The 27042-nt window shown below is 31.3% G+C and overlaps 1 protein-coding gene across 2 annotated transcripts in view; it reads left to right on the top strand.

The window, feature by feature from the left end:
- Positions 1–4468: 4468 nt before the first annotated feature.
- The window catches only part of thw (chitin-binding domain protein thawb), a 120799-nt gene continuing 98225 nt past the window's right edge, over positions 4469–27042 (top strand). Inside the window, exons 1-2 of one of the 2 annotated variants that reach the window (XM_075290010.1) lie at positions 4469–4560; positions 12419–13097. In XM_075290010.1, the coding sequence (XP_075146125.1) occupies positions 13082–13097 (16 nt within the window). In that variant the 5' untranslated portion in view covers positions 4469–4560; positions 12419–13081. The remainder of the gene's footprint in view (positions 4561–12418; positions 13098–27042) is intronic. The other variant, XM_075290011.1, reaches the window with a different exon arrangement.

Below are 27042 nucleotides of genomic sequence, written 5' to 3'. Positions count from 1 at the left end.
TTTTATTTGTGATATTTGTCATAGAAGTTTGATATATCTACACTGGAAAAATGACTAAAAATGACCTAACATGAAACATATGGTATGCAATGTAAATTTTAGGACACGCAATTTACACAATATTAAGGGCAAATTTCTTTAAAATAAAGAAATTTTAATAAAAAAGCACATTAAAAAAATGTTTCAATTTAGAATAGCAATCTTTGTATTTTGCGTCCCTCCGTAAAATTCGTATATCTTTGAACTATGGCCGATTTTCCTCAAAGCTATGGAAAACAATTTTGATTTAAAAAAATAATTAATGGAAATATTAAATCTTTTTTATCCATACACAATTTTTTTAATTTTTAATTTGCGTAGTTAGAGTCAGCAAAACATAATTAAAATAAAGAAATTTTCTAATATTGAGGAAGTACAATCAATTTTCATGAACTAAAATAAAATTAAATAGGCTTTTAAAATTTTAGTTGGATTTTTTTATTGTATTTGATATCTTTCATTTCATTATTAAAAGACTTTTTTCAGCAATATTATTCGGGTGTATGTTTTACATTGCCGCTATTACTGATAATAAAGCTCTGTTAGATTTTCTCTAAAGCACCCGATATACCATGTGTTATTAACAGAATGTTAAAAATTACTCTCTCTCTCTCTCTCTCTCTCTCTCACTCAGTCTCTTAAGAGAAACTCTTAAAAAATATGAACTCTTACTGAAATCTAACGCCCAATACAAAAAGAAATAACATAATTATGTGTGAAGATGCTACTGCCGTTCAACGATGTTTTCCAAAGAGACGAGCATCAAGCCAAAGCTATAATAATATAAAAATTATTGTCTAGGGAGTACTGCTAATATCCGAGGAGGCAGTTGCTTTTCAAACATTCGCAATGAAATTGAATTTTTCAGTTTTGTTTTGATTTTAGTCTTTGTTTATTGATTTGTATTTTCTTTTCAAAGCTAACAACAACAAGAATAAAAATTATTAACAGCGGCTGGCGTTGATGTAGATGGTTATGATTGTGATAGCTGCAGTCAATATCCGTATAGGTAATAATGGTCATAATCACCATAATAATAATCTTCATCATCATAACTGTATTTAAGGGGTGGCATGCAAAAGCCACACTATAGTTCAGCGGAGAACTAGACTAAGCTTTTTTGTAATAATTGTAAACGTATTGCATTAACCAAAGCAACAGAGTGTTTATTTCATTTAAATTATATACCAGTTTAATTAGAAAGACTCAAAATTAAAATTTAAAATTTATGTATTAAAGAAAGAATGTTGAAAAAAGTAAAAAAAATCTTACACTCAAAAGATGACAGCACTGAAGCCAATTTAACTTTACTTCTTTTCATGGAAGTTTATTTCCTTCTGTTTGGTATGTTTAAGTTACATGGCTTTAAAAAAGAAAACAGTTATACACAAATAAAAATATAAAATTTTACTAAATTCGAATTTCATTTAAATAATTCTGAAAAAATATCACCAAAATGTTTTCAATTGAAAACATAATCAATTAAAACAGACTCAATTAATAAAATAATAAGTCAGTTCAGAAAATTGTTGCAAAAGAGCAGTGAAAATGTTCTTTTTGGATCCGGAAGTGGTGCAAAATTGACGAAGAAGCGATGAATTTAACATGGGCTTGTCATAGGACGGATATCCACCATTTCAATAGCCGTTGCACTGAATTTGTATCACTTCTTAAGGTATGAAGCGACTCCAATGTTTTGGATTTAGCATTTTTCCGGCAAAATTTAAATAATTTGCACTATTTTATTAATTCTTAATCCGTTTTTAACCTTTTTGAAACAATAAAACTTTAAATTTCCCTTTAAAAATATGAAAAAACGAGTTCTTGATTGACTCAAATGGACTTCCTGTGCAGTTAAAATAAAGACTATCTTAGGGAGAACATTTGTGGAAGTGCTTTTAAAGTTGTGTCTTTAGAAGAACTTCCAAAATTTTTGCTGGGTATATAATAATTATAATAATATGCTAATAGCATTTTAATTGAATATAAAATATAATAGAAAATTTTCTACGGAAATAATTAGTTTCTCTATATATACGCTATTATATTAATTAGGCTTATAAAATTAATAAAATGACACAAACTCAAGGAAAAAATATTATTATAATCGAAAAATACATAATAAATGCTTAATTGAACCAATCCAAAAATTATTTGAAAAAGGATGTTAGGTTCAATTAAATAATTTAATATAGCAAGAAATATTTTTTTTAGTTTTGCGATGAAAATCAATTAAATATTACTTTGAATTATTTAATAGTCCCGATAAATTAATTAATTTTTTAATAATAGCATATTTGGTATGAGTAATTAATTCTGTAATTGAAGAAATTCCAATTAATTGCTTTAATTCATTTCGTGGTTGCATCGGAAAAAAGTGAATCTGTTGTAATTATTATATCGGCATTCGCAATAAAATTAATCTACATTTCTTCATGGTGGTTGCACTGTTTTTGAGTGGAGAATATAATTATAAGTACGAACCAAAAGGTAATACCTCAGAATTGAAGAACAATTTAGGACTTTTTCGAATTATTTATTAAGTTCAAAGTAGTATATTTGGTAGGATGAGGGGGACTCCCTCTCAATATTAAATTTGTATTCGGACGGGGACCTTCCTATTACCAATTTTTTAAGCCAATGGGTGATTCCCAGATAAAAAATGATATATTGCTTCAGCACTTTTTTGCAATTTAATATTCCACATTTTATTAGGAATGACACGTTTTGTGCTATATTTAAAAATAATGGTAACGCTGCTTGTCAGCATTATTTGTAACCAAATCTTCATTATAATAAGTTAAATTTATTTGCCAATTCTTTTCTAGCGTCTCATTCAAAAATTTCCAAGGTTTGCTTGCATCTTCTAGTAATTGTAATATATACAATAATTATATATTACAATTATTGTGCCACCTTTTATTGCAAATGACACGTTGTGTGCCACTTTTTTGGTATTCCCAACGGTTACACTGCTTGCGAGTATCATTTGTAACCAAATCTTCGTTATCATGAGTCAAATATGTTATTTGCCAGTTCTTTTCCTAGCGTCTCATTCACAAGCTTGTAAATTGTCCTTGTAACCCCTTACAAATTATGAAAAAAGTGTCATTTCCTTACAATTTATGTGTCACCTATTATTGCGAATGAGACTGCCGTAAATGAATGTTTTGTGCATTTCGTTATATTTTAAATTTAATTTGCCACCTTTTATAGCGAATGAGTCTCGTTTGCCCAATTTTTATTTGTAATGAGTCAAAGTTCGAAAATGGGCTATATCGGTGCAAGTTATAATATATCGGTGCAAGTTAGTCTTCCTGGTGGGTTCACTGTTCTTCAATATATTACAGTAAAGAAAGTGGTAAAAAAATTGTTTGAAGTAAGAAATATTTGGAGAAAGATCCAAGTATTTAGATTTTCTGTAAAAATTAAAAAACCTGTAAAACACAACAACGTTTGCCATAAAAATTCTACACATTACTTTCAAATTAACATATTACACTTAACAGGGGACCTCCCCTTTGATTGTATATTGCATTACCCAAAAAAAACTGAAACCATCATGAAATAAAATATAAGCTTATTTGTAAATATTTTACTTACTCGAAGCGTGTACTAGAAATAAAGTATCGACAATAAAAAAAAACAAGTAGCCATAGTCATTTCTAATTTGACAGATATTGCAATACTATAACCAATGTCAGCTACCCTGTATGTAATACTAAATAAACCTATTTTAGATTTTTCTTCTTCCTCTAACATGGTGATCGACAATTTTCAATATACTGCTCATCAGCTGAAAACCAACCCCATAAACGAAAAAGCCTACTGCAGCAGAGACCTAATAATTATGATGGTCATAAACATGTATAACATTATGATAATTATTATTGCAATCATTACAAAAGTTGTTGTTTGCCTTATCATAAAGCAAAAGCTTCGAAGCTTCCATGACGAACTACCACCTTTGGCAAACGATGCTTCTTTAACTAGGCAATCATCATCATCATCCTCATCTTCTGTATGCACACAGTATTGCAGCTTCATTATCATCATCATCATCAACATTACTTCTGTTAGAAGGGGGGCTATCGGCTCTCGGTAAATGAAGAGTCAACGTTGTGGTGGGGTCGGTCCATTGTTTTGTTTGTCGGCAACTGTTGTTGGTGGTGTTTTATTCATCTTTGTTATTATGTCTGTATAGCCAAGAAGAAAAAGAAGAAGAAAAATAATCGCAACAACAACAACAAGAAACACGGTAGAGAAGATACCAACAAGCAATATCATCACAATCATTCCCCTCCCTAGCCCAGACAACAGCAATAAAGCCCAGAGCATAGCACACAGATTCAAACAATTTCTTTGCACAAAAACGACGAGGTTTGAAAAATCACCTAAAGTTGGATGATGTTTTTGCCAAATGATACATTCAAACGCGAATAACGAACGTGTGCGGACGTCTCACAGAAACTGAAACAGACCCTACTGTTCTACTCTCGGGATACCAATTTTGAAATAAAAGTAATGATTGAAATATATGAATTTTCTGAAAACAATTTGCAGTGAAAACTCTTAGAAATTAAAGAAAATTTGTGTGGACATAATTGAAAAAAAATTAAAAATTTTTGTATAAATATAATGAAAATGTTTAAAAACAAAATATTACAAATATAATAAAACAGTGTTGAAGACAACAAACGAAAAAAATTAACAATTTTATACTTTTTTTATTGGAATTAAAAATATTTGAATTTCCCATAAACAACATAGTACAAACAAAAAAAATAAAAGTGTTTTGTGGCATAAAAAGGATTTCTAATGTACAAAAAATAAAAATAATTGCAAATTAAAAAGTTATGTTTCAATAAAATGTTGAAATTTTTATGGATAATATTTGTAGGCAAATGGAAAATGAAGTTTGTGTCTTAAGTCTTTTGTTTACATTTGCATTAAGTGAACAGAAATTCTTCAAGAAACCTCGATTTCTTTTCATAGAAATAAAAATAACGGTAAATAAAAATTCAAATATATTTGAATTAATTAATATTTTGTTATTGCTAAATTATTTCAAATATCTCGAAAAGAAACCTTAATCTATCGATCCATATAGATAAGATAAAATAATTTTCCCGGAAAACAATTTTTTTATTCAAATACCAAACGAGATAACATTATTTCGGAAATAGCAAACAATTTAAAGGAAGTCCAAAAAAGTTTGTAGTGAATATTTCCAAATTCTATTCCTAAGGGGTGTTGTGACGCCAATATCAGACTAAAATATGAGCTGTATTGCTACTGGTAAAGAATTGCTTTGACTGTACACTGAAAGAAAGATTACCCGATTCCAAATATTTTGACTCTATACTAATATTGATTCATATTTATTCAAAGCAAACGAAGCGGAGAATTATACTAAAGATGAGTTAATGACTCAATTCTCTTTTAAATTTCAGTTTTAGGTGGTTAGGTGGCAGCCCGATGTATCGGGCTCACTTAGACTATTCAGTCCATTGTGATTCCACATTGGTGAACTTCTCTCCTATCATTGAGTGCTGCCCGATTCAATGTTAAGCTCAATGACAAGGGACCTCCTTTTTATAGCCGAGTCCGAACGGCGTTCCACATTGCAGTGAAACCACTTAGAGAAGCTTTGAAACCCTCAGAAATGAGGTGGGATAATCCACCGCTGAAAAACTTTTTGGTGATCGGTCGAAGCAGGAATCGAACCCACGACCTTGTGTATGCAAGGTGGGTATGCCAATTATTGCACCACGGTGGCTCCCAAAATTGAGTATTGCATTTTTTATACTGGGAAGCAAATTTGAATGAACTCGAGTAAAAATAAAGGATCAGATTTAATACAATTGAATTTCAAAAAATAAGACATAAGATCTGATCAGATATTAAAAGGTATAATAAAAGATCTGACAATATATATATTGCTATAACTAATCAGATCCAACATATAATTAGAGATATTCAGACCATTTTTCGGATCTGGTCAGATACGGTCATATCAAATTAAATCCTCCAATTTTTAAATGTGTATATGCTTTTATTCTACTTTCTTCATCATGTGACATTAAGGTCCTTTAAAAACAGACTCGACTTGGAATAACCATTTTGAAATTTCTCAAGTAAAGTCTTGAATGATAGCTCCCGATTGAGAATTCAAAGATCTTATTTAATACAATTGGATATGTTATGACTAGATCACATCTGCGTTTATTTGCTTATATCTAAAGGGGGCAATTATGAGATTTAATCATATCTAATTAGATCCCCCAATTTTTACAAGGGCTCCTATTTTTGAATACGTTTTATTTTTATAGTCAAGTTACAAAAAACCATCGAATAGAAATATTGAAAACATTTTTAGAACAAAATAACCTCATTCAATAGAATATTCTTTTTTGTAAATATACCCATTTTAATGTCGGATTTAAATACCTTCATTGAAAAGATCATCGGCTTTTCGTCAAAGATTTGTATCACATAAAAAAATAAATTGGTTTATTGAAAACAAAAACTAACTACCCCGTGGGAAAATTTAAATATTGAGAATTGGGCTTCTTCGTGAGATTTTCCTAATGCTTTGTTCAAATAACAACAAAAAGCAAAAAATTAATCAAAAGTAAAGAAAAATTCATTGGCGCCAAATTATTACCATATTAATCGCGCAATTATTCCAACTTTTTCTGAGAAATGTACATACATTTTCTTCTGCTTTGGTAAGCAGTGAACTTATTTGTATGATCATGGAATGGGTAGCATGTCCGCCTTGCATACACAAGTTCGTGGGTTCGATTCCTGCTTCGACCGAACACCAAAAAGATTTTCAGTGGTGGATTATTCCATCTCAGTAATGCTGGTGATATATCTGATTGTGTCAAAGCATCTCTAAGTGGTTTCACTGGAATGTGGAACGGCGTTTGGACTCGTCTATAAAAATTAAGTCCCTTGTCATTGAGCTTAACATGGAATCGGGTAGCACTTAGTGATAAGAGAGAAGTTCACCACTGGGATACAATCGACTGAATAGTCTAAGGGAGCCTGATACATCGGGCTGCCACCTAACCTATGGTCATTGAAATTTATACCCATGTTAGGGGATGGTATAGGGTTGGGTAAAATTTCTTAAAAAAAATTAAAAATAAACTGAAATAAAATAATTTGTTTACAATAAAATAAAGTTAATTTAAAATCAGTTTAACAATGGACTTTATTTCTTTGCAGAGAAATGACTATTCTATGCTAAGTAAAACTCACAATCGTATTTTAAGGACAAACTCCTTTGTGCTCAAGACAAATGTTTTTTTTCAGCAACCTGTTCCCAAATAACCTATTTCCCTTGTAAATTTGGGCACATTTGGTAAATGACAATTTTAAGAAATTCAAACAAGGGATACACAAGTTCACAATCGACTATTGGACTAATTGATGTTTTGGAAGAAAATTTGACAAATTAGAAATGTGTTAAATTTGGCCTAGGAATGGCAAAGTCAAAAATTGACTACAGTGAAAAAACAGTGAACCCACCAGGAAAGAAAATTTTAGTTAATTTTAGAAAAAAATAGAATAATTCTAGAAAATATTAACTAAACTGTATTACAAACGCAGATGTCACGCCGATTTCATAAAACTAAGTAAATATTTTTTGACAAATTCAAGAAAATTTATTACATATAATTAATTTTTTTTCACTTCTTAAAAAAAATTTCGATTTTTGAAGGAAAAAATTGGAGTTAAATATTGCAAAAATGTCTTTAGTACGAAGTTCATGATGGGCTCATTATTGGTCAAATTTACAAATTTTAAGAAATTCTGCACTATTTATGGGAGACCCGAATTTAGTTCATCTTTATGCTTCATTGGTGTATAATTGTTTCCTCTGTTTTAGTTAATTTAACTAAAGTACACACAAACAAATATTTTTCTGATTCAATCACGAAATTAATTGATCCAATTAATTTTTTAATTGAAATGTCTTCAATCACGAAAATGATAGTATCAATCACAGTTTTAATTGGGCATAGAAAAAAATCCTTGATTAAAAAATTAATTGATGTCATTAACAATTTTCAATTAATTTTTTAATTGATTCAATTAAAAATTTAATTGATTTTGAATGCAAACCCCAATTAATTTTTTATTTAAAAAGGTAACTATTTCAACCACTTTCTGAATTGGCTTAGAGTTTTTATTTTGATTAAGAAATGTTCTTCTTTTTTTAACTGACTTACCTCCAGTTTCATGAAGCTCCGTTAGTGCTACGTTAGCTAACGAACTTTTACATCGTAGTATGGATATATCTGTCATATTGCCTATATATTCTATTTGTCAGCTAGGAACTTGATTGCTGTAAATTTTTCAGTTAAAGTTAACCAGAGAGAAGATATTTGCAATTCACTTCCTGTTAACTGGGAGTTAAAGACTAACGGACCTACATGAAAATGGCCGTTAGTCTTCTGAATTTGATTAAAAAGTTGATTCTATCAATTAATTTTTTAATTAAAAATTTTAAAATTTTCAATCATTGACTTAATTAACCTAATGTTTCTATCTTGATTAAAAAGTTAATTGTATCAATTAATTTATTAATTGAAAAAACATTCAACTTCAATTAACTTTTTAATTCGAAATATTCTGGTGATATTTTTTTCTGTGTACACAAAATATTATTAACTTCATGGATACCTTCTTAAAACGTAATAATTTCATGAACTAAAATAGAATTAAATCGGCTTTAGTGAAATATAGGGTTCACTTTTTTTTTTGAGTGTATTTGAAATACATCATTTAAAAAATTATTAATATGAAAACTTGAATTATTAATATGAAAACTAAAATATACTCTTTATGTTTTATCTAGAATTTACCATAAAAAATATACACCATGTTCTCCTACAATTCAAAGCCAAGTTTATCGTTAGAAGTCGATTTTGATCAACATAAAAAGTCAATTTTGACCAACATAGAAATTCGATTTTGGACATCATTAATAGTCGATTTCAGTCGACTTTCGTCATTTTCATCTTTTGCATACCTCTAGTATAAAAATGTATGACTATTTAATTTAAATTTCGTGATGAAATCCAGTCCAATCCAATCCAGTCCAACATTCACCATAATCGCCTGCTTGAGTTCTGTGTGGTACAAGTGTATTTCAGCTAGGGAAATTACTTTGAGGGGCACGGAATATATTTGTCAGAATTAAGATGGATTTTTAATTATGCACAAATTATAAAAATTTTTTTTACAATCTTATATAAATCTAAAAAAATTGCCCAAAGCTTATCTAAATAGAAAACAAGTATATACGGCCGTAAGTTCGGCCAGGCCGAAGCTTATGTACCCTCCACCAAGGATTGCGTAGAAACTTCTTCTAAACACTGTCATCCACAATCGAATTACTTGGGTTGCGGTACCGGTTGCCGATGGCAGGGTCTCTTAAACCTCCTAACACCGTCTTTTAAATTGTAAGTAAGTCCATACGTGGTATATACTAAATTAACAAAATTTTCTATAGAAATGAAATTTTAACAAAATTTTCTATAAAAATAAAATGTTGACAAAATTTTCTATAGAAATAAAATTTTGACAAAATTTTCTATAGAAATAAAATTTTGGTAGATTATTTTTGGCTCGAGTGGCAACCATGATTATGAACCGATATGGACCAATTTTTGTGTGACTGGTGATCGGCTATATACAACTACCGACCTATATCGACCAATTTTGGTATGGTTGTTATCGGCCATATACTAACACCACGTTCCAAATTTGAACTGGATCGGATGAATTTTGCTCCTCCAAGAGGTCAAATCTGGAGAACGGTTTATATGGGGGCTATATATAATTATGGACCGATATGGACCAATTCTGGAACGGTTGTTACAGACCATATACCAACATCATGAACCAAATTTCAAAAAAATCGGATGAAATTTGCTTCTCTTTGAGCCTCCGCAAGCGAAATCTGGGGATCGGTTTGTATGGGGGCTATATATAATTATGAACCGATGTGGACCAATTTTTGCATGGTTATTAGAGACCATATACCAAAACCATGTACCAAATTTCAGCCGGATCGGATGAAATTTGCTTCTCTTTGAGGCTCCGCAAGCCAAATCTGGGGATCGGTTTATATGGGGGCTATATATAATTGTGGACCGATGTGGACCAATTTTTGCATGGTTGTTAGAGAGCATATACCAACACCATGTACCAAATTTCAGCCGGATCGGGTGAAATATGCTTCTCTTAGAGGCTCCGCAAGCCAAATCTGAGTTCCTTTTTTGGGTCAGAATATAACCCTAGTGATTTTGGAAGAAATTGGTTCAGATTTAGATATAGCTCCCATATATATCTTTCGCCCAATATGGACTTATATGGACCCAGAGTTTTACCCTGATTTGCTTGAAATTTTGCACCAGGAGAACAATAAATACTATAGTCAGGTATGCCAAATTTGGTTGAAATCGGTTCAGATTGAGATACAGGGTATAATATAGTCGGTCCCGCCCGACTTTAGACTTTCTTACTTGTTTAATAATGGACTAAATATTTGTGGCATACTAACTCTGTACGTTCAGAATCAACTATATTAGCTCCTAATATCAGACATTTCTGTTCAGATTGTGATAAAACTCCTATAACCAGGTACCCCTTAATGTTCTTAAATATGGAAATGCGGTTTATCTCTCCAAACCTATCCCATTGATACCCCATAAACAATGTTTACTAATTCAGTAGGTGGGGTTTAGGGTATGATATAGTCGGCCTCGCCCGATTTTCTACTTTACTCACTTGTTTTTATTATATTTTTGCAAAATTTTCAACACCCCAATGATATTTTTAATTTTTTTTTATGTTATCTCAAATATTTTATGAACTAAACGTCGATATAAAGTTCAATTACTCTACACATAAGTTCAATATGACCTAAATCAGAAGAAAATGTTCATACAATTCAAATAGTAAGAATGATCTACTGTATGATCAAAATGGTCATGATTTGGCGTCTATGATTTTCTTCTTTACTTAGTTCATTTTTTTCTTCTATGAGATGATGGAATTTCGTGAACTGAATTTCACGAAATTCCATCAGTATAACAGGAAATTAAATTTTCCTGGTTTTAACAATGCTTTGTGGAAATCTCAAAATGTGGAGTTAAATTTTCCCTCGATCTAGTTCATTCTTCCTATAAAGCAGTTTACTTTTTTTCGGTGTACCATGACGCTTCCTACACTGGAAAAATATCCGTTTAACTTTTGTCCGCAAGAGTAAATGAATCATAATTTTAAATGACTTAGGGTCATTTTCATTTTGTGGTTCCATTAGGCTTTAACTGAAAGCTTCCCAGCAAAAAATACTTCAGCAGTAAGATTTTAGTTGCGCTTTTTGGTATACAATAAAGTAGGCAGTTCATCCACACTGCATGAATCGGTGACAATAACGTAAATGAGTAATTACACTAGTTTATGATTATTCGTTTACGTTATTGCAACCAAGTCATGCAGTATAGATACATGAAAGGTAGCGCTGTTTTCCTTCACGCCAACAATGCTATACTCAAGATTATATATCGCTTCTGGGCAATATTTCTATTAAAATGAGCAATTATATCAGCGCTATGTAGGTTAGGTTAGGTGGCAGCCCGATGTATCAGGCTCACTTAGACTATTCAGTCCATTGTGATACCACATTGGTGAACTTCTCTCTTATCACTGAGTGCTGCCCGATTCCATGTTAAGCTCAATGACAAGGGATCTCCTTTTTATAGCCGAGTCCGAACGGCGTTCCATATTGCAGTGAAACCACTTAGAGAAACTTTGAAACCCTCAGAAATGTCACCAGCGCTATGTAGAAGCTGCTCTAAATCGGGACATCGCCCACAAAAATCAGCGCTGATTCGGTTGTTTTTTAAGCAGTTGATAGGCAGTATCAACTGCTTATAGTATACTAAGAATCGCACTATTTGAGAATAAATGTATCATAACTCTTAGTAAATAAAATGTTCAATTAAAGTTAGATAGCTTCCACGAAACGTAGTTTGTTATAAACACACTCATTGACGGAAATAATCTAAAACAAAATGAAACGATTATGAAAATTTCCAATTTGAAAATCTTTGTTATGCCACAAAACAATTTGAAGAGAACAAGAAACCAAAAAAACAAATAAATATTGAAAACAATGTATAAGACAAGAAACATAAACTCTACAAAATCAGAAAACAAACCATGGAAAAAAATTAAAAATTAAAAAATCATTATGCCTATAATAAAATTGTAAAAACCACAGAAAAAAGAATTATCTACACAAAACCAGACGCTATAAATACATTCAAAGTTCTACCTCTAATTCCTTTCACAGATCTATCAAACAAAAAAACCACGAAAAAAGACCTTTAAATAGAGTGCCTGTAAACAGCGGAAAAGCACAAATTAAGAATCAAAAAAACAAAAATTATAATAAACAAAAATTTAAAATAAACTTCATTCAAAATCCATTTCAACAACTGTGAACTCCAAAAAAAGACAAAGAGTACAACATCAAATCAAAACTATTTAATATTTACTAAAAGAAAAAGAAGTCCACAAAAAAAAAACAAAAAATAGAAAAAGTTACTACATTTGCTTCTTGAAAACAACTCAAAATATTATTGCAAAAATACAAAAACAACAAAATTAGTAATCACGAATTTGTTTTAGATTTTTTGGTTTGTTTCGATTTTGAAGCTGTCTTTTGGCCTACCTTGCCAAACCAAATTGTAACACATCATCCCATCCAATAAGCACAAAACATCCATTGTCGGATAGCAGGCACTCAGCCCGAGTATCATTAGTGTCAAAGTAATCCAAGACCCCAAAAAGTCTGTATCGTCGTCGCCATCGTCATCGCCTTTGGAGTGCACCATTAACCATTTGTCTGTCAGCAAATCATTGCTGAGACATCAGCAATAGAAGCAGAGATTTTTGTGAAATATCAAAACGATTTGTTTTGAATTTGTATTCGCAAAAATTCATCACATCAAGAATGCGGCTTTTTACAAGTAAGTAGTAAAAAGGTGCCAAATAAAAAATATAAATAATGGTATTTGAAGTAAAAAAAAACTATATACATGAAATGTTTTCCTTGTATTTTTCTAAATAAATTTTATAATTAAAATTATTTATGGAAAATTTATTGATACAAACATTTTTTTATTAAATTTTATATGCACAAAAATTTGTTAAAATTAAAAAAAAAATAATTATTTTTTGATATTAGTAGTACAGAACATTTTTAGAGACTTTAAATCATTGTCCGATAATCACCATTTCCAGCACACCTCTTTATTTTCCTAAAATACCTCTAGATTTCCAATTTCAGGCAAATTGGATAAAAACTACGGTTTCGATAAGCATAAGACCCCAAATCGGGAGGTCGGTTTATATGGGGACCATACCAAAATATGGACCGATACTCACCATTTTCGGCACACCTTTTTATGGTTCTAAAGTACCTCTCGATTTCCAATTTCAGGTAAATTGGATAAAAACTGCAGATTCTACAAGCCCAAGAACTAAACTTGGGATATCGCTCTATATAGGGCCGATACGAAAAAAACATATATATGGAAGCTATAACTAAATCTGAACCGATTTCAACCAAATTTGGCACGCATAGTTACAATGCTAATTCTACTCCCTGTGCAAAATTTCAACTAAATCGGAGTTAAAAATTGGCCTCTGTGGTCATATGAGTGTAAATCGGGCGAAAGCTATATATGGGAGATATATCTAAATCTGAACCGATTTCAATCAAATTTGGCACGCATAGCTATAATGCTAATTATACTCCCTGTGCAAAATTCAATCCCATATGTGAATAACTTATAATACCCTGTTCCACAGTGTGGCACGGGGTATAAAAATATGGGAAACATTGAAATCTGAAGCAATTTTAAGGAAACTTCGCAAAAGTTTATTTATGATTCATCGCTCAATATATATGTATTAGAAGTTTAGGAAAATTAGAGTCATTTTTACAACTTTTCGACTAAGCAGTGGTGATATTACAAGGAAAATGTTGGTATTTTGACCATTTTTGTCGAAATCAGAAAAACATATATATGGGAGCTGTATCTAAATCTGAACCGATTTCAACCATATATCTAAATCTGAACCAATTTCAATAAAATTTGGCACACTTGACTATAATACTAATTGTTCTTCTTGTGCAAAATGTTAAGCAAATTAGGGTAAAATTCTGGCTTCTGGGGCCATATAAGTCCATATCGGGCGAAATATATATATGGGAGCTATATCTAAATCTGAACCGATTTCTTCCAAAATCAATAGGGTTCTATTCTGAGCCAAAACACATACTTGTGCCAAATTTCGATTGGACTAAAACTGCGACCTAGACTTTGATTACAAAAAAGAGTTCACGGACAGACGAACATGGCTTTATCGACTCAGGACCCCACCCTGGGCATTTTTGCCAAAGACACCATGTGTCTATCTCGTCTCCTTCTAGGTGTTGCAAACATATACACTAACTTATAATACCCTGTTCCATATTGTGGCCCAGAGTATAATAAAACAAACACGCCCCAATTGCAACACGAATAACTGAATGCAATAGATCAAAATGCTTTTTTAAAGCTGCAAACAATAAAATGAACTGTCACTATTTCAAACTTTTCAAAATAGTTTCATACAATGTGTACTATGCTTTTCGATCCCTGCTTTAAAACTACACTCAAAAAAAAGTTTGCTTGGATCCAAAGATTTTGACCTTCCCTTCCCTTTTGGTATTGATTCCGAGCCAAAATGCGACTTCTTTAAAATAAAGGAATTTTTTAAAATTAATTGATTAATTTTAAAATTAAAATTAGGATACAGATCTCATTTATTAAATTTTCATTCTCTTTTCGCGGTTTAATAATAAATGTACTCATGTACAAACAAATGCCAGTTTAAAAACCCAAATTATAACGGATACTTCAAATTAAAAAAAAAATTCTTAATTCCAAAAAAACTTTAAACCAAAGACGCTAAATCCTCAAAATAAGTCTTAGCCTATATTTGAAGCGTTTTTATCTTAAATCTAAAGTTTCAATATATCAGTTAATTTAAGGACAATTTCTTTCAATCAAAAATGTGTTTCTTTACTTTAAGGAAATTTGGCCATAGTTCAAAGAAGGCTTTAACGGAGGGACGTAAATGTAAAAAAAAAAATTTTGAAGCAAAGATTATAAACTTTATTTTAATTAAAATTTCATTATTTTAAAGAAATCTGTCCTTAATATTTTGTAAATTTCGCATCCTAAAATTTAGGTTGCGTTATCTTTAATATCACGTAAATATTTTTTTCAGTGTAAGATCCAAATCATGGTATCTAATATCACAATAGGCTTGATAGTTTTCTTAACAGTCGATTAACATTTAACCGTAGGGTAAACAATTAATTAGCCACAGTTTTAATATGAGAACAGCTGTTTGATCGATGAAATACATTATAAACGAATAATGAGAAAACGCCCATAGGTTGCAGCAATCACATGGTCTAGCCTAAATGCAGGTTTTGCCGAACCGATGTCAAAAACAATCAAAACACGAAGTAGAGTCTGATTGTGGGGGAAACATTAGAAAGGCTCTTGTCCCTGTTGCTTAAAGAGTACTCAGAAACAAACTAAACTCAAAAACATATAGAAAACGTATACAAAAATTGTGTTCCAATTTATTTTGTCCTTGTGGTCATTGCGTGCATGACATTCATTATAACCAATGGGTCACCAACTGCACTTTAAATGCCTCAGGTCATGTTTTTATTCAATTTCAAAATTCTAGTGAATGGCCGAAAATCTTGTTTTTCGTTAAAATGTTCACCTATCATTTCAAAACTAGCTCTTATCATTTTGTGAAATCCTCAATAGTCATTTCGAAGACCAAATTCAATGCTGCCGTTTTCTTTATCGATTCCATTAAGCGTAACCTTTCACATGTAGTTTTGTAAAATTTGTTACTGTAGTGTTTTTTCTTGTATTTTTTGGATTTTATTTTGCTGTTTTATCCATACCTTGGATGGACCGACCATCATTTGATTAGATGAATGTGTGGATGGAATCATGTTTCATCGCCGTTTTGTTAATACCTTTATAAATGTCATGTCCATAGTAGACTTTAAATTTGCCACAAACACAGATTTCAAGAAACGCAATGAGCCCTGGCAATTGCTAAAATCCAAGAAATCAAATAACATACACTTGCTTGAAAATTTAGTGTGTCTGCATTTTTTGCACTTTTTTCTTGCTTTCTTATTTTATATAAAACTATCATTTTCAAAGGTTACTGTGGCCAACAATGATTAATTGATTAACTGCTTCGTAGATTATCATTGGAAGATATCATTGGCGAGTGTTTACATTTTCTATTGGTTTTTTAATGGTCCTAATCAAAAGCTGGTTTAATTTGCAGGGAATTACCTCAACTTTAATATTCACATTAATAATTATATCTATGTAGCATTGGAAATCCTCTGGAAATGGTAATGTTGTAATGATGGATAGAAATTTTGCATTTTTCCGACAAACTCAAAATCTTATATCTCCAAAACGACTTAATATATTTGCAAAATTATATTTTTGATTTTTATGCCCTCCACCATAGGATGGGGATATATTAACTTTGTCATTCCGTTTGTAACACATCGATTTTGTACATGGTGTCACCATATGATCTCTAACAACCATGCAAAAATTGGTCCACATCGGTTTATAATTATATATAGCCCCCATATAAACCGCTCCCCAGATTTTATCTCCGGAGCCCCTTGGAAGAGCAAAATCCATCCGATTCGGTTGAAATTTGGTACGTGATGTTAGTATATGGTATCCAACAACCATGCAGGAATTGGTTCACATCAGTCCATAATTATATATAGCCCCCATTTAAACCGATCCCAAGGTTTGACCTCCGGTGCCTTTTGGAGAAGCAAAATTCATCCGATCTGCTTGAAATTTGGTACGTGGTGGTAGTATATGATATTTAACAACCATGCCAAAAGTGGTCCATATCAGTCCATAATCATATATAGCCCCCATATAAACCGATCCCGAGATTTAGTTTTGGAGCCTCTTGGAGGAGCAAATTTCATTCGAGTCAGTTGAAATTTGGTATATTGTGCTAGTATATGGCCGTTAACAACCATGCCGAACTAGGTTCATATCGGTCTATAGTTATATATAGCCATCAGATAAATCGATCCCCAATCACACAAAAATTGGTCCATATCAAGTTCATAATTCTATATAGCTCCATATAAGCGACCCCCATATTTCAATTCTGGTTCTCTACGTACCGTGCAAAAGTCCATATCGATTCTTAATTATTTGTAGACTTACCTATACATACCTTTTTGTCTAATATATACCACGTATGGACTAACTCACAATTTAGAAAATATTGTTAAGAAGTTTTAAGATACCACAACCCAAGCAATTCGATTGTGGATGACAGTCTTTCGTAGAAGTTTCTACGCAATCCATGGTGGAGGGTACATAAGATTCGGCCTGGCCGAACTTACGGCCGTATATACTTGTTTCAGAAAAAATGGGAGAAAAATTGAAAATTACCTACACTGAGAAAAATTGTTTTTAAAGGTAAATGACCAATCACCCACATTGAATTATAGGAAATTTAGATATATTTCAGGAACAGAAGAAAATAGTGGTATTCTCAAGTAGCGTGTAACGAAATTTAATTTATGTGACGAACCCCCTTACAGTCTGCTACCTCTTTGAACTTGGCTATCTTTTGGTTCTCGACCCTGTTCAGTTTTGGGAGAGTTCTTGTTTAAGAGGAAGAGATTCGGATTGGTCATCATAAAAGAAAATTATAAGATATCTCTTTTATAAAAATAAATAAAATATAGGTAGTCTTTTTTTTAAGCTCCTAGATAGAATTGGCATTAGATGTAATGCCTTTGCCTTATTATGCCATTGTTACCTTTCGTAAATTAAAAGATTCCAGATATATAGGAAAAACATAATTGTAAATTATATTAAAATCATGGAATATTTATATAATATAATTAAAATTTGACCAATTAATGTCTAAACAAAACAAGTAAGGAAAGTCTAAAGTCGGGCAGGGAAGACTATTTTATACCCTGCACCACTTTGTAGATCTAAATTTTCGATTCCATATCACATGCGTCAAATGTGTTTGGGGTTATATATAAAGGTTTGTCCCAAATACATAGATTTAAATATCACTCGATTTGGACAGAATTTGATAGACTTCTACAAAATCTATAGACTCAAAATTTAAGTCGGCTAATGCAATAGTGTGAAACACAATGTTAGTAAAAAATATGGGAAACATTTAAATCTGAAGCAATTTTAAGGAAACTTCGCAAAAGTTTATTTATGATTTATCGCTCGATATATATGTATTAAAAGTTTAGGAAAATTAGAGTCATTTTTACAACTTTTCGACTAAGCAGTGGCGATTTTACAAGGAAAATGTTGGTATTTTGACCATTTTTGTCGAAATCAGAAAAACATATATATGGGAGCTATATCTAAATCTGAACCGATTTCAACCAAATTTAGCTACAATGCTAATTCTACTCGCTGTGCAAAAATTCAACTAAATCGGAGTTAAAAGCTATATATGGAAGATATATCTAAATCTGAACCGATTTCAACCAAATTTGGCACGCATAGCTACAATGCTAATTCTACTCCCTGTGCAAAATTTCAACTAAATCGGAGCAAATAATTGGCCTCTGTGGTCATATGAGTGTAAATCGGGCGAAAGCTGTATATTAGAGCTATATCTAAATCCGAACCGATTTCAACCAAATTTGGCACGCATAGCTACAATGCTAATTCTACTCCCTGTGAAAATTTTGAATTAAATCGGAGTAACAGATTGACCACTGTTGTCATATGAGTGTAAATCGGGCGAACGATATATATGGGAGCAATATCTAAATCTGAACCGATTGCAATAAAATTTGGCACACTTGACTACACTACTTACTAGTGTACTCCTAGTGCAAAATTTCAACCAAATTGGGTTAAAACTCCGGCTTCTGGGACCGTATAAGTCCATATCGGGCGAAATATATATATGGGAGCTATATCTAAATCTGAACCGATTTCTTCCAAAATCAATAGGGTTCTATTCTGAGCCAAAACACATACTTGTGCCAAATTTGAAATCGATTGGACTAAAACTGCGACATGGCTCTATCGACTCAGGAGTACACCATGAGCATTTTTGCCAAAGACACCCTGTGTCTATCTCGTCTCCTTCTGGGTGTTGCAAACATATGCACTAACTTATAATACCCTGTTCCACAGTGTGGCGCAGGGTATAATTAATTGATACTATTAACATTTTAATCAAACTAGAAACATTAAGACAATTAGGTCAATGAATGAAAATTTTTAAGTTTTCAATAAAAAGTTAATTGATACAATTAACTTTTTAATCAAACTCGGAATACTAAGTCAGTTAAAAAACTATGAATTTTTATACCCTTCACCACTTCTGTGGTACAGGGTATCATAAGTTTGTGCATTTGTATGTAACGCCGAGAAGGAGTAGTCATAGACCCATCTTTAAGTATACCGATCGGCTTAGAATTAAATTCTGAGTTGATTTAGCGATATCCGTCTGTCTGTCTGTTGATGTATTTTTGTGTGCAAAGTCCAGCCCGCAGTTTTCAGCTCAAAGACTATCCCTAAAAATCGGTTCAGATTTAGATATAGCTATATTTATAACCGATCTGGTCATAAATTTTTATAACTTGGTTTTTTCATACTTTTAATGGGTAATTTTAACCTTTTGTGTTTCAAATAGATTAAAAACTGAGTAAGAATTCATAAAATAGTACAAATCATTTAAATTTTGTCGAAAAAAATGATAAATCCAATCTAAAAAAATTGTGCATTTTTGAAAATATTTGAGGTCAAACGTTTCCGACCATCCATTAAAAATTATAAAAATTATTTATTCGACAAAATATCACAGAATTTTTTAATTTACATCCAAAACATTGAATTCGGCTTACATCTAAAGAAGTGATGCAAATTCAGTGCAACGGCTATTGAAATTGTGGAGATCCGTCGTATGAAGTTCACCAATGTGGACTAAATAGTCTAAGTGAACCTGATACATCGGGCTGCCACCTAACCTAACCGTCCTATGACAAGCCCATGTTAAATTCATCGCTTCTGAGCCAATTTTGCATCACTTCCGGATCCAAAAAGAAAATTTTCGCTACTTTTTTGGCGATGCTATTTTTGCTGGGTAGTTATAAAAAGTGATTAAAATCTAGTATAATTGAAATTTTCTAATGAAATCAATAAATTTTTTAATCAAGTATTTTTTTAATGCCCAATTAAAACTATGACGGATACTATAATTTTCGTGATTGAAGACATTTTAATTAGAAAACTAATTGGATCAAATAAGATTTAAAAATTTTAAATTTTATTTTTTGTAATTATTAAAAGTTTTAAAAATTTTCAATCATTGACTAAATTAACTTAATGTTTCTATCTTGATTAAAAAGTTACTTCTCTCAATTAATTTATGCGACTGGTCCACAGATAACTGAAACTAATCCTGTATCGATACTAGAATGTTAATCCTATCGAGCATTTACGAATGATATAAGACCTCCTTGGAAAGTATCTACATTCACTTACCTCAGATTGTTCGTCAATTTGTAAGGGAAGAACTTTCATCAATTTCCTATGGAGTAATTTTGGAGTAATTCTTATCTCGAAATTCTTCAGTCATATAGTTTCCAGGATAATGTGGAAATGGTACCGAGGACTAAAGATGAAGTCTACTTCAGCCTAACATCCACTTACAAAGAGTCAAGGGTCCACGAAAAATATGTTCACCAGTAGTTTATGTTCACCAGCCAAAATGAGGGTTTCAAAACTTTTCGACTTAGGCTGCGAATAGACCTGAACCCAAATAAATCATTTTGGATATACGAAATCGTAATTAGTCCTATTCTGACAATTGTCTCAATAGTCTGTTGAAGTTATTCTTGTGAATATATTGAATTTATTTTCCTTGTTGCACACTAGCAATTTATTTACTGGCTTTAAATCTATAGCTATTTATCTGCGTGTGTGTTTGAGTTTTTTTTTTGTTTTTTAAAATTTTAATTTCCAAAGAAGTAAATATTTTCCGGCAACTCCTTTTGAGGGTCTTCACCTATCACCAATCGATTACATATGCATGTGAAAATCTCCACAGGGTGAGGTAGGTTCATCGTTCAATAAAGAAAACACATTTAAGTAGTCAATAGATTGTATTGCATACATATTTATTATACAATCAGGCATAAAGGTATCCATTTCTGCAAAAAATCCAGATGTCCAAAAGCTTTTGTCTTTTTAATATTTTTTCTAAAGAAGATCTACAAGCCTCCTATCGTTTACCATTTAAAATACCCACATTGCACTTCAATTGAATTATGAAATTTAGTTGGTTTTATGAGTCCCCCCATCCCAAAAAAAAAACTATAGAGAAAGCTAACACTAAGAATATGATAAGGCTTTGCTGGTATAGGCATTATAACATCTGTGATATCATCGCAAAATTATTAAAAATAAATGATGAGTCAGTGGCATCATCATGATCACTTAACTATGATATAATAAAGGCTGATTCTTTTGTTTCGGCTCGATCCTTAACATTGTATTCGGCCATAAAACCAGCTCTAGTTTCTTTGAATCAAGCAAACAAGAAAATACCTATTCCCCAAATCCCATTTTGAATAATCAATTTGTGTTGTTTTGCAAATGCAAACATTCGATAATTTCTGTTGCTATGAAATTTCATTAACATAATACCGTAAATAAAGTAAGAACAGTGACCATAGCTTAGACAACTGGTAGAACCTAATCATAAATAATAATTTATGATTCAGTATCAGTGGCCGGGCATGATGCCATAACAAGTGGACCTAGAAGTTTATATATATGTGTGTATATTTTTATATCATTAGAATTTTGTCATAATTTGTTCTCGACTACTACCAACAAATATGTGATACTTAATATTTATCGAGCTTCTATTTTAAAAGATTCCGTTAGATAATGGTTCTTACGATTAGGATAAAATACAAAAGACTTAAGACACAAACATAGCATTAATGTCATAGATTTGAGTAAGAAGATTTTATGAGACCTGTTAAAAAAAGCTCTTTTAAAAACATTTTTAGAAAGATTTTAGTACACCCAAAAAAAATTAGATTAAATTTCTTAGCAACTAGAGGGCACACGTACCCAGCAAAAAAGCGTTACCAAATAAATAATTTTTATATTTTTTTATGATTTTTATTTTATATATTATTTTATATATATTTTAAAAAATTCGCACTTTTTGTAGAATGGATTTAGCATTTCTTTTTTACACTGAAAAAAAAAACAGTGAATCCACCAGGAAGAAACATTTTGGTTAATTTTAGAAAATTTCGATTATTTTTTGAAAATTTTAACTAAACAGTATTACAAACGCTGACATCACGCCGATATCAAAAAAATAAGTAAATATTTTACTACATATTCCAGAAAATTTATTAGACATAATTAATTTCTTTCACTTGTTAAAGAAAATTTTATAGTTTGAAGGAGTTCAAAATTGCAAGAATGTCTTTAGTTCCATACGAAGTTCAAGATGGGCGCATTATTGCTAAAATTTACAAAATTTAAGAAATTCTGAACTATTTTGTGAATGGATTTAGCATTTCTTTTTTACACTGAAAACACAGTGAACCCACCAGGAAGAAAAATTTTGGTTAATTTTAGAAAATTTCGATTATTTTTTTTTTAAGTTTAACTAAACAGTATTACAAACGCTGACATCACGCCGATATCAAAAATTTAAGTAAATATTTTTCGACATATTCCAGAAAATTTATTAGACATAATTAATTTCTTTCACTTGTTAAAGAAAATTTTATAGTTTGAAGGAGTTCAAAATTGCAAGAATGTTTTTAGTTCCATACGAAGTTCAAGATGGGCGCATTATTGCTAAAATTTACAAAATTTAAGAAATTCTGAACTATTTTGTGGGATGCTTTATTTGTGTATACTTTTTTCCTCTGTTTTAGTTCATTTAACTAACGTACGCAAAAAAATATTAAAGTCGTGGAAACTTTCTTAAAATGTAATAATTCCATGAACTAAAAGAGAGTTAAATCGGCTTTAGTGAAATATAGGGTTCACTTTTTTAGTGTACAAAATATTGATTTTTTGTACCATTTTATTAACCCTCTAATGATCCAATATTTTTGCCAGCTGATTAAATATGCAATGTTAACGATATAAAATCAAGAAAACGACGCAAGAAAAATGTATACGGTAAAATTCAATATATGCTACAAAGCCTCTTGAACAGTTTTAACTAAGTTTTCTTTTTATTTTACCCATTTTTGTTGACTTAAGGTGTGTTTTACTAAAAGCTTCCTCATTTAACGAAGCCCGCCTAAAGGCGGGATTGGGCATTAGAGGGTTAATTCTTACTTTGTTTTTAAACTATTTGAAACAAAACAAAAATAAAATTACCCATTAAAAATATGAAAACAGTGAGTTATAAAAAAGTGTATTAAAGCAATTTCCTGTGTGGTTAAAATAGAGAAGATCTTTGGGAGGACATTTTTGGAAGTGCTTTTAAAATTGTGCCTTTAGAACAACTTTCGAATTTTTTTGTATCGATATGAACTTTTGCACGGTAATTAGATATGGGGTCGCTTTATACGGGGCTATATACACTAATGAACCGATATGGACCAATTTTTGTGTGATTTGGACCAAGTCTGTCAAACCGATTTGGACCAAGTTTGGCATGGTTGTTAGCAGCCATATACTAGCACAATGTGCAAACTTTCAACAGAATCGGATGACTTTTATTCATCTTCCGGAGGTCAAATCTGGGGATCGGTTTATATGGAGGCGATATGTAATTATGGACCGATATGAATGAATTTTTGCATGGTTGTTGGAGACCATATACTAACACCACGTACCAAATTTCAACCGGATCGGATGAATTTTGCTCATCCTCCGGAGGTCAAATCTGGAGATCGGTTGATATGGGGGCTAAATATAATTACGGACCGATATGATCCAATTTTGCATGGTTGTTAGAGACAATACACTTACACCACGTACCAAATTTCAACCGGATCGGATGAAATTTGCTTCTCCAATAGGCTCCGGAAGTCAAATCTTTAGATCGGTTTATATGGGGGCTATATATAACTACAGACCGATTTGGACCAACTTTGCCATGGTTGTTAGCGGCCATATACTAGCACAATGTACCAAATTTCAACAGAATCGGATGAATTTTGCTCATCCTCCGGAGGTCAAATCTGGGGATCGGTTTATATGGGGGCGATATATAATTATGGACCGATATGAATAAATTTTTGCATGGTTGTTGGAGACCATATACTAACACCACGTACCAAATTTCAACCGTATCGGATGAAATTTGCTTCTCCAATAGGTTCCGGAAATCAAATCTGGAGATCGGTTTATACACACAAAACAAGTTCACGAAAAATTTTCCAATTAAAATTTTAATTGAGTTTAAAAAAATATTCAATTAAAAATTTAATTGATTCAACAAATTTTTTAATTGAAACAAAAATCAATCACAAAAATAATTGTATCAATTAATTCTTTAATTGGATCAATTAACTTTTTAATTGACCTTCAATTAATTTTTTAATTGATACTATCATTTCTGTGATTGAGGACATTTCAATTAAAAATTAATTGGATCAATTAATTTCATGATTGAATCAGAAAAATTTTTTTTTTGTGTGTATGGGGGCTATATATAACTATAGACCGATTTGGACCAACTTTGGCATGGTTGTTAGAAACCACACACTTACACCACGTACCAAATTTCAACCGGATCGGATGAAATTTTCTTCTCCAATAGGCTCCGGAAGTCAAATCTGGGGATCGGTTTATATGGGGGCGATATATAATTATGGACCGATATGAATAAATTTTTGCATGGTTGTTGGAGACCATATACTAACACCACGTACCAAATTTCAACCGGATCGGATGAATTTCGTTCCTCCAATAGGCTCCGGAGGTCAAATCTGGGGATCGGTTTATATGAGGGCTATATATAATTATGGACCGATATGGGTAATTTGTTTGCATGATTGTTGGAGATCATATACTAACATCACGTGCCAAATTTCAACCGGATGGGATGTATTTAGCTCCTCCAAGAGGCTCCGGAGATCTGGGGATCGGTTATATGACATAGCTATATCAACTCAGAATTTCACCACGACCCAGAATATATATACTTTATGGGGCCTTGGACAAACGGAATGACAAAGTTAATATACCCCCATCCTATGGTGGAGGGTATAAAAACAAATTGATTTAAAAAAATTTTAACCAAATTGCTTTAGTAACGAAATGGTTCATATTTATAGACTACGTCAATAAAAAAATTAGTCTTTTCATAAAAACAAATATTTTTTTGGTTCAATCGCAAAATTATTTGATCGAATTAGTTTTTAATTGAAATTGCTTTAATAACGAATTGGTTCATATTTTCAAACTACGCCAGTAAAAAACATAAATAAGGTAATTTGTGAGCCTGTTTATTGTTTAAAAAATTAATTGAGTTACTAAGTTTTATTGGATATTTGTTCAAGTTTTCAAATTAAGTTCCATATGTCCATATTCAATATAAAAATGTAGACATTATATCCAAGAATTTTTTTAAGGAAACGTTCACATTAACTGCTTTGAATAAGAGTATAAAAAAATAAAAATATTTTCCATGTAAATAGAGTAAAAAATTAAATCTTTCCTCGGGGCCAATAAAGTTTTCTTCTTCATTTAAATAATTCCCTGTAACAAGAAACAAACAAATAACGTATAGTTATTACCAAACTTTTGAATGAATTTTAAAATCAAAATTCAATTAACGGCCATTTTCATGTAGCTCCATTAGGCTTTATCTGCCAGTTAACAGAAAGTAAATTGCAAATATCTTTACTCTGGTCAAGTTTAACTGAAAATTTTTAGGCAGTTAAGTTATTAACCGACATGTGGAATACATAGGCAAGATGAGAGATATGTCGATATTCCGGTTTATAAGTTTATTAGCTAACGTAGCACTAACGAAGCTTCATTAAAATGGGGCTGAGTCGAAACATTTCTTAGAATTGTTTTATTAACTTTTTTGACAATTTTGCCTAGAATTATTCTATTAAACAAAAAATTGTCTATTTATATCACATTACGTTTTTTTATATTTAAATTTAAAACCAACTAAATCCAATATTTTATTCACTTTTGTTACAAAAAAAAATCAAAAACTTTTCAAGCAGTATCCAAAAAGCCATAAGAAACCTTTTAAGGAGTTTTACGAAAACAAATTACTATAATTTCACAGTTCGTGCTTGTGTCTTAAATCTTTTGTTGCACATCTTCAAACTGGCATGGGTGGCTAAAACAGGCTCATTACCTCACACCAATACATAAGGCTGGCTCTTTGACTAAAAATCACGTATAGTTTTCTCATTAAAACTTTTTTCTTTGCTAAAATTTCAACCCATCGTTACGGGTACTAATATCTCTAACCAATGTTATCTAATTGATTATAAACCATATAATTTCCCATAAACTTTGAATATATGCTACACGATCACAGACACACATATATTCAAGCAAATTTTAATCCTAATGGATGTATGAAGACAAAGTAAAATTGAAAGGAAAAAATCCATTATTTACCACAAGTAAATGCTTAATTTATCTTTTCTTTGGGAGGGATGAACAATAAGAAAAAAACTTAATTAAATTGTGAGAGTTTGTTATTATGATTAAAGCGATTTTTAATATTCTTTTGTCAATATTTCGTCGTACAAGGGATTGAGTATATGTAAAGAAATATTCACATTTAATGGATCTTATTTGAGAT

Source organism: Haematobia irritans, chromosome 1 (assembly GCF_050003625.1).
Source record: "Haematobia irritans isolate KBUSLIRL chromosome 1, ASM5000362v1, whole genome shotgun sequence".
In the NCBI taxonomy this organism is placed as follows: domain Eukaryota; kingdom Metazoa; phylum Arthropoda; class Insecta; order Diptera; family Muscidae; genus Haematobia; species Haematobia irritans.
Note: the sequence above shows the minus strand (reverse complement) of the source record. Positions and strands in the feature narration are given on the sequence as shown.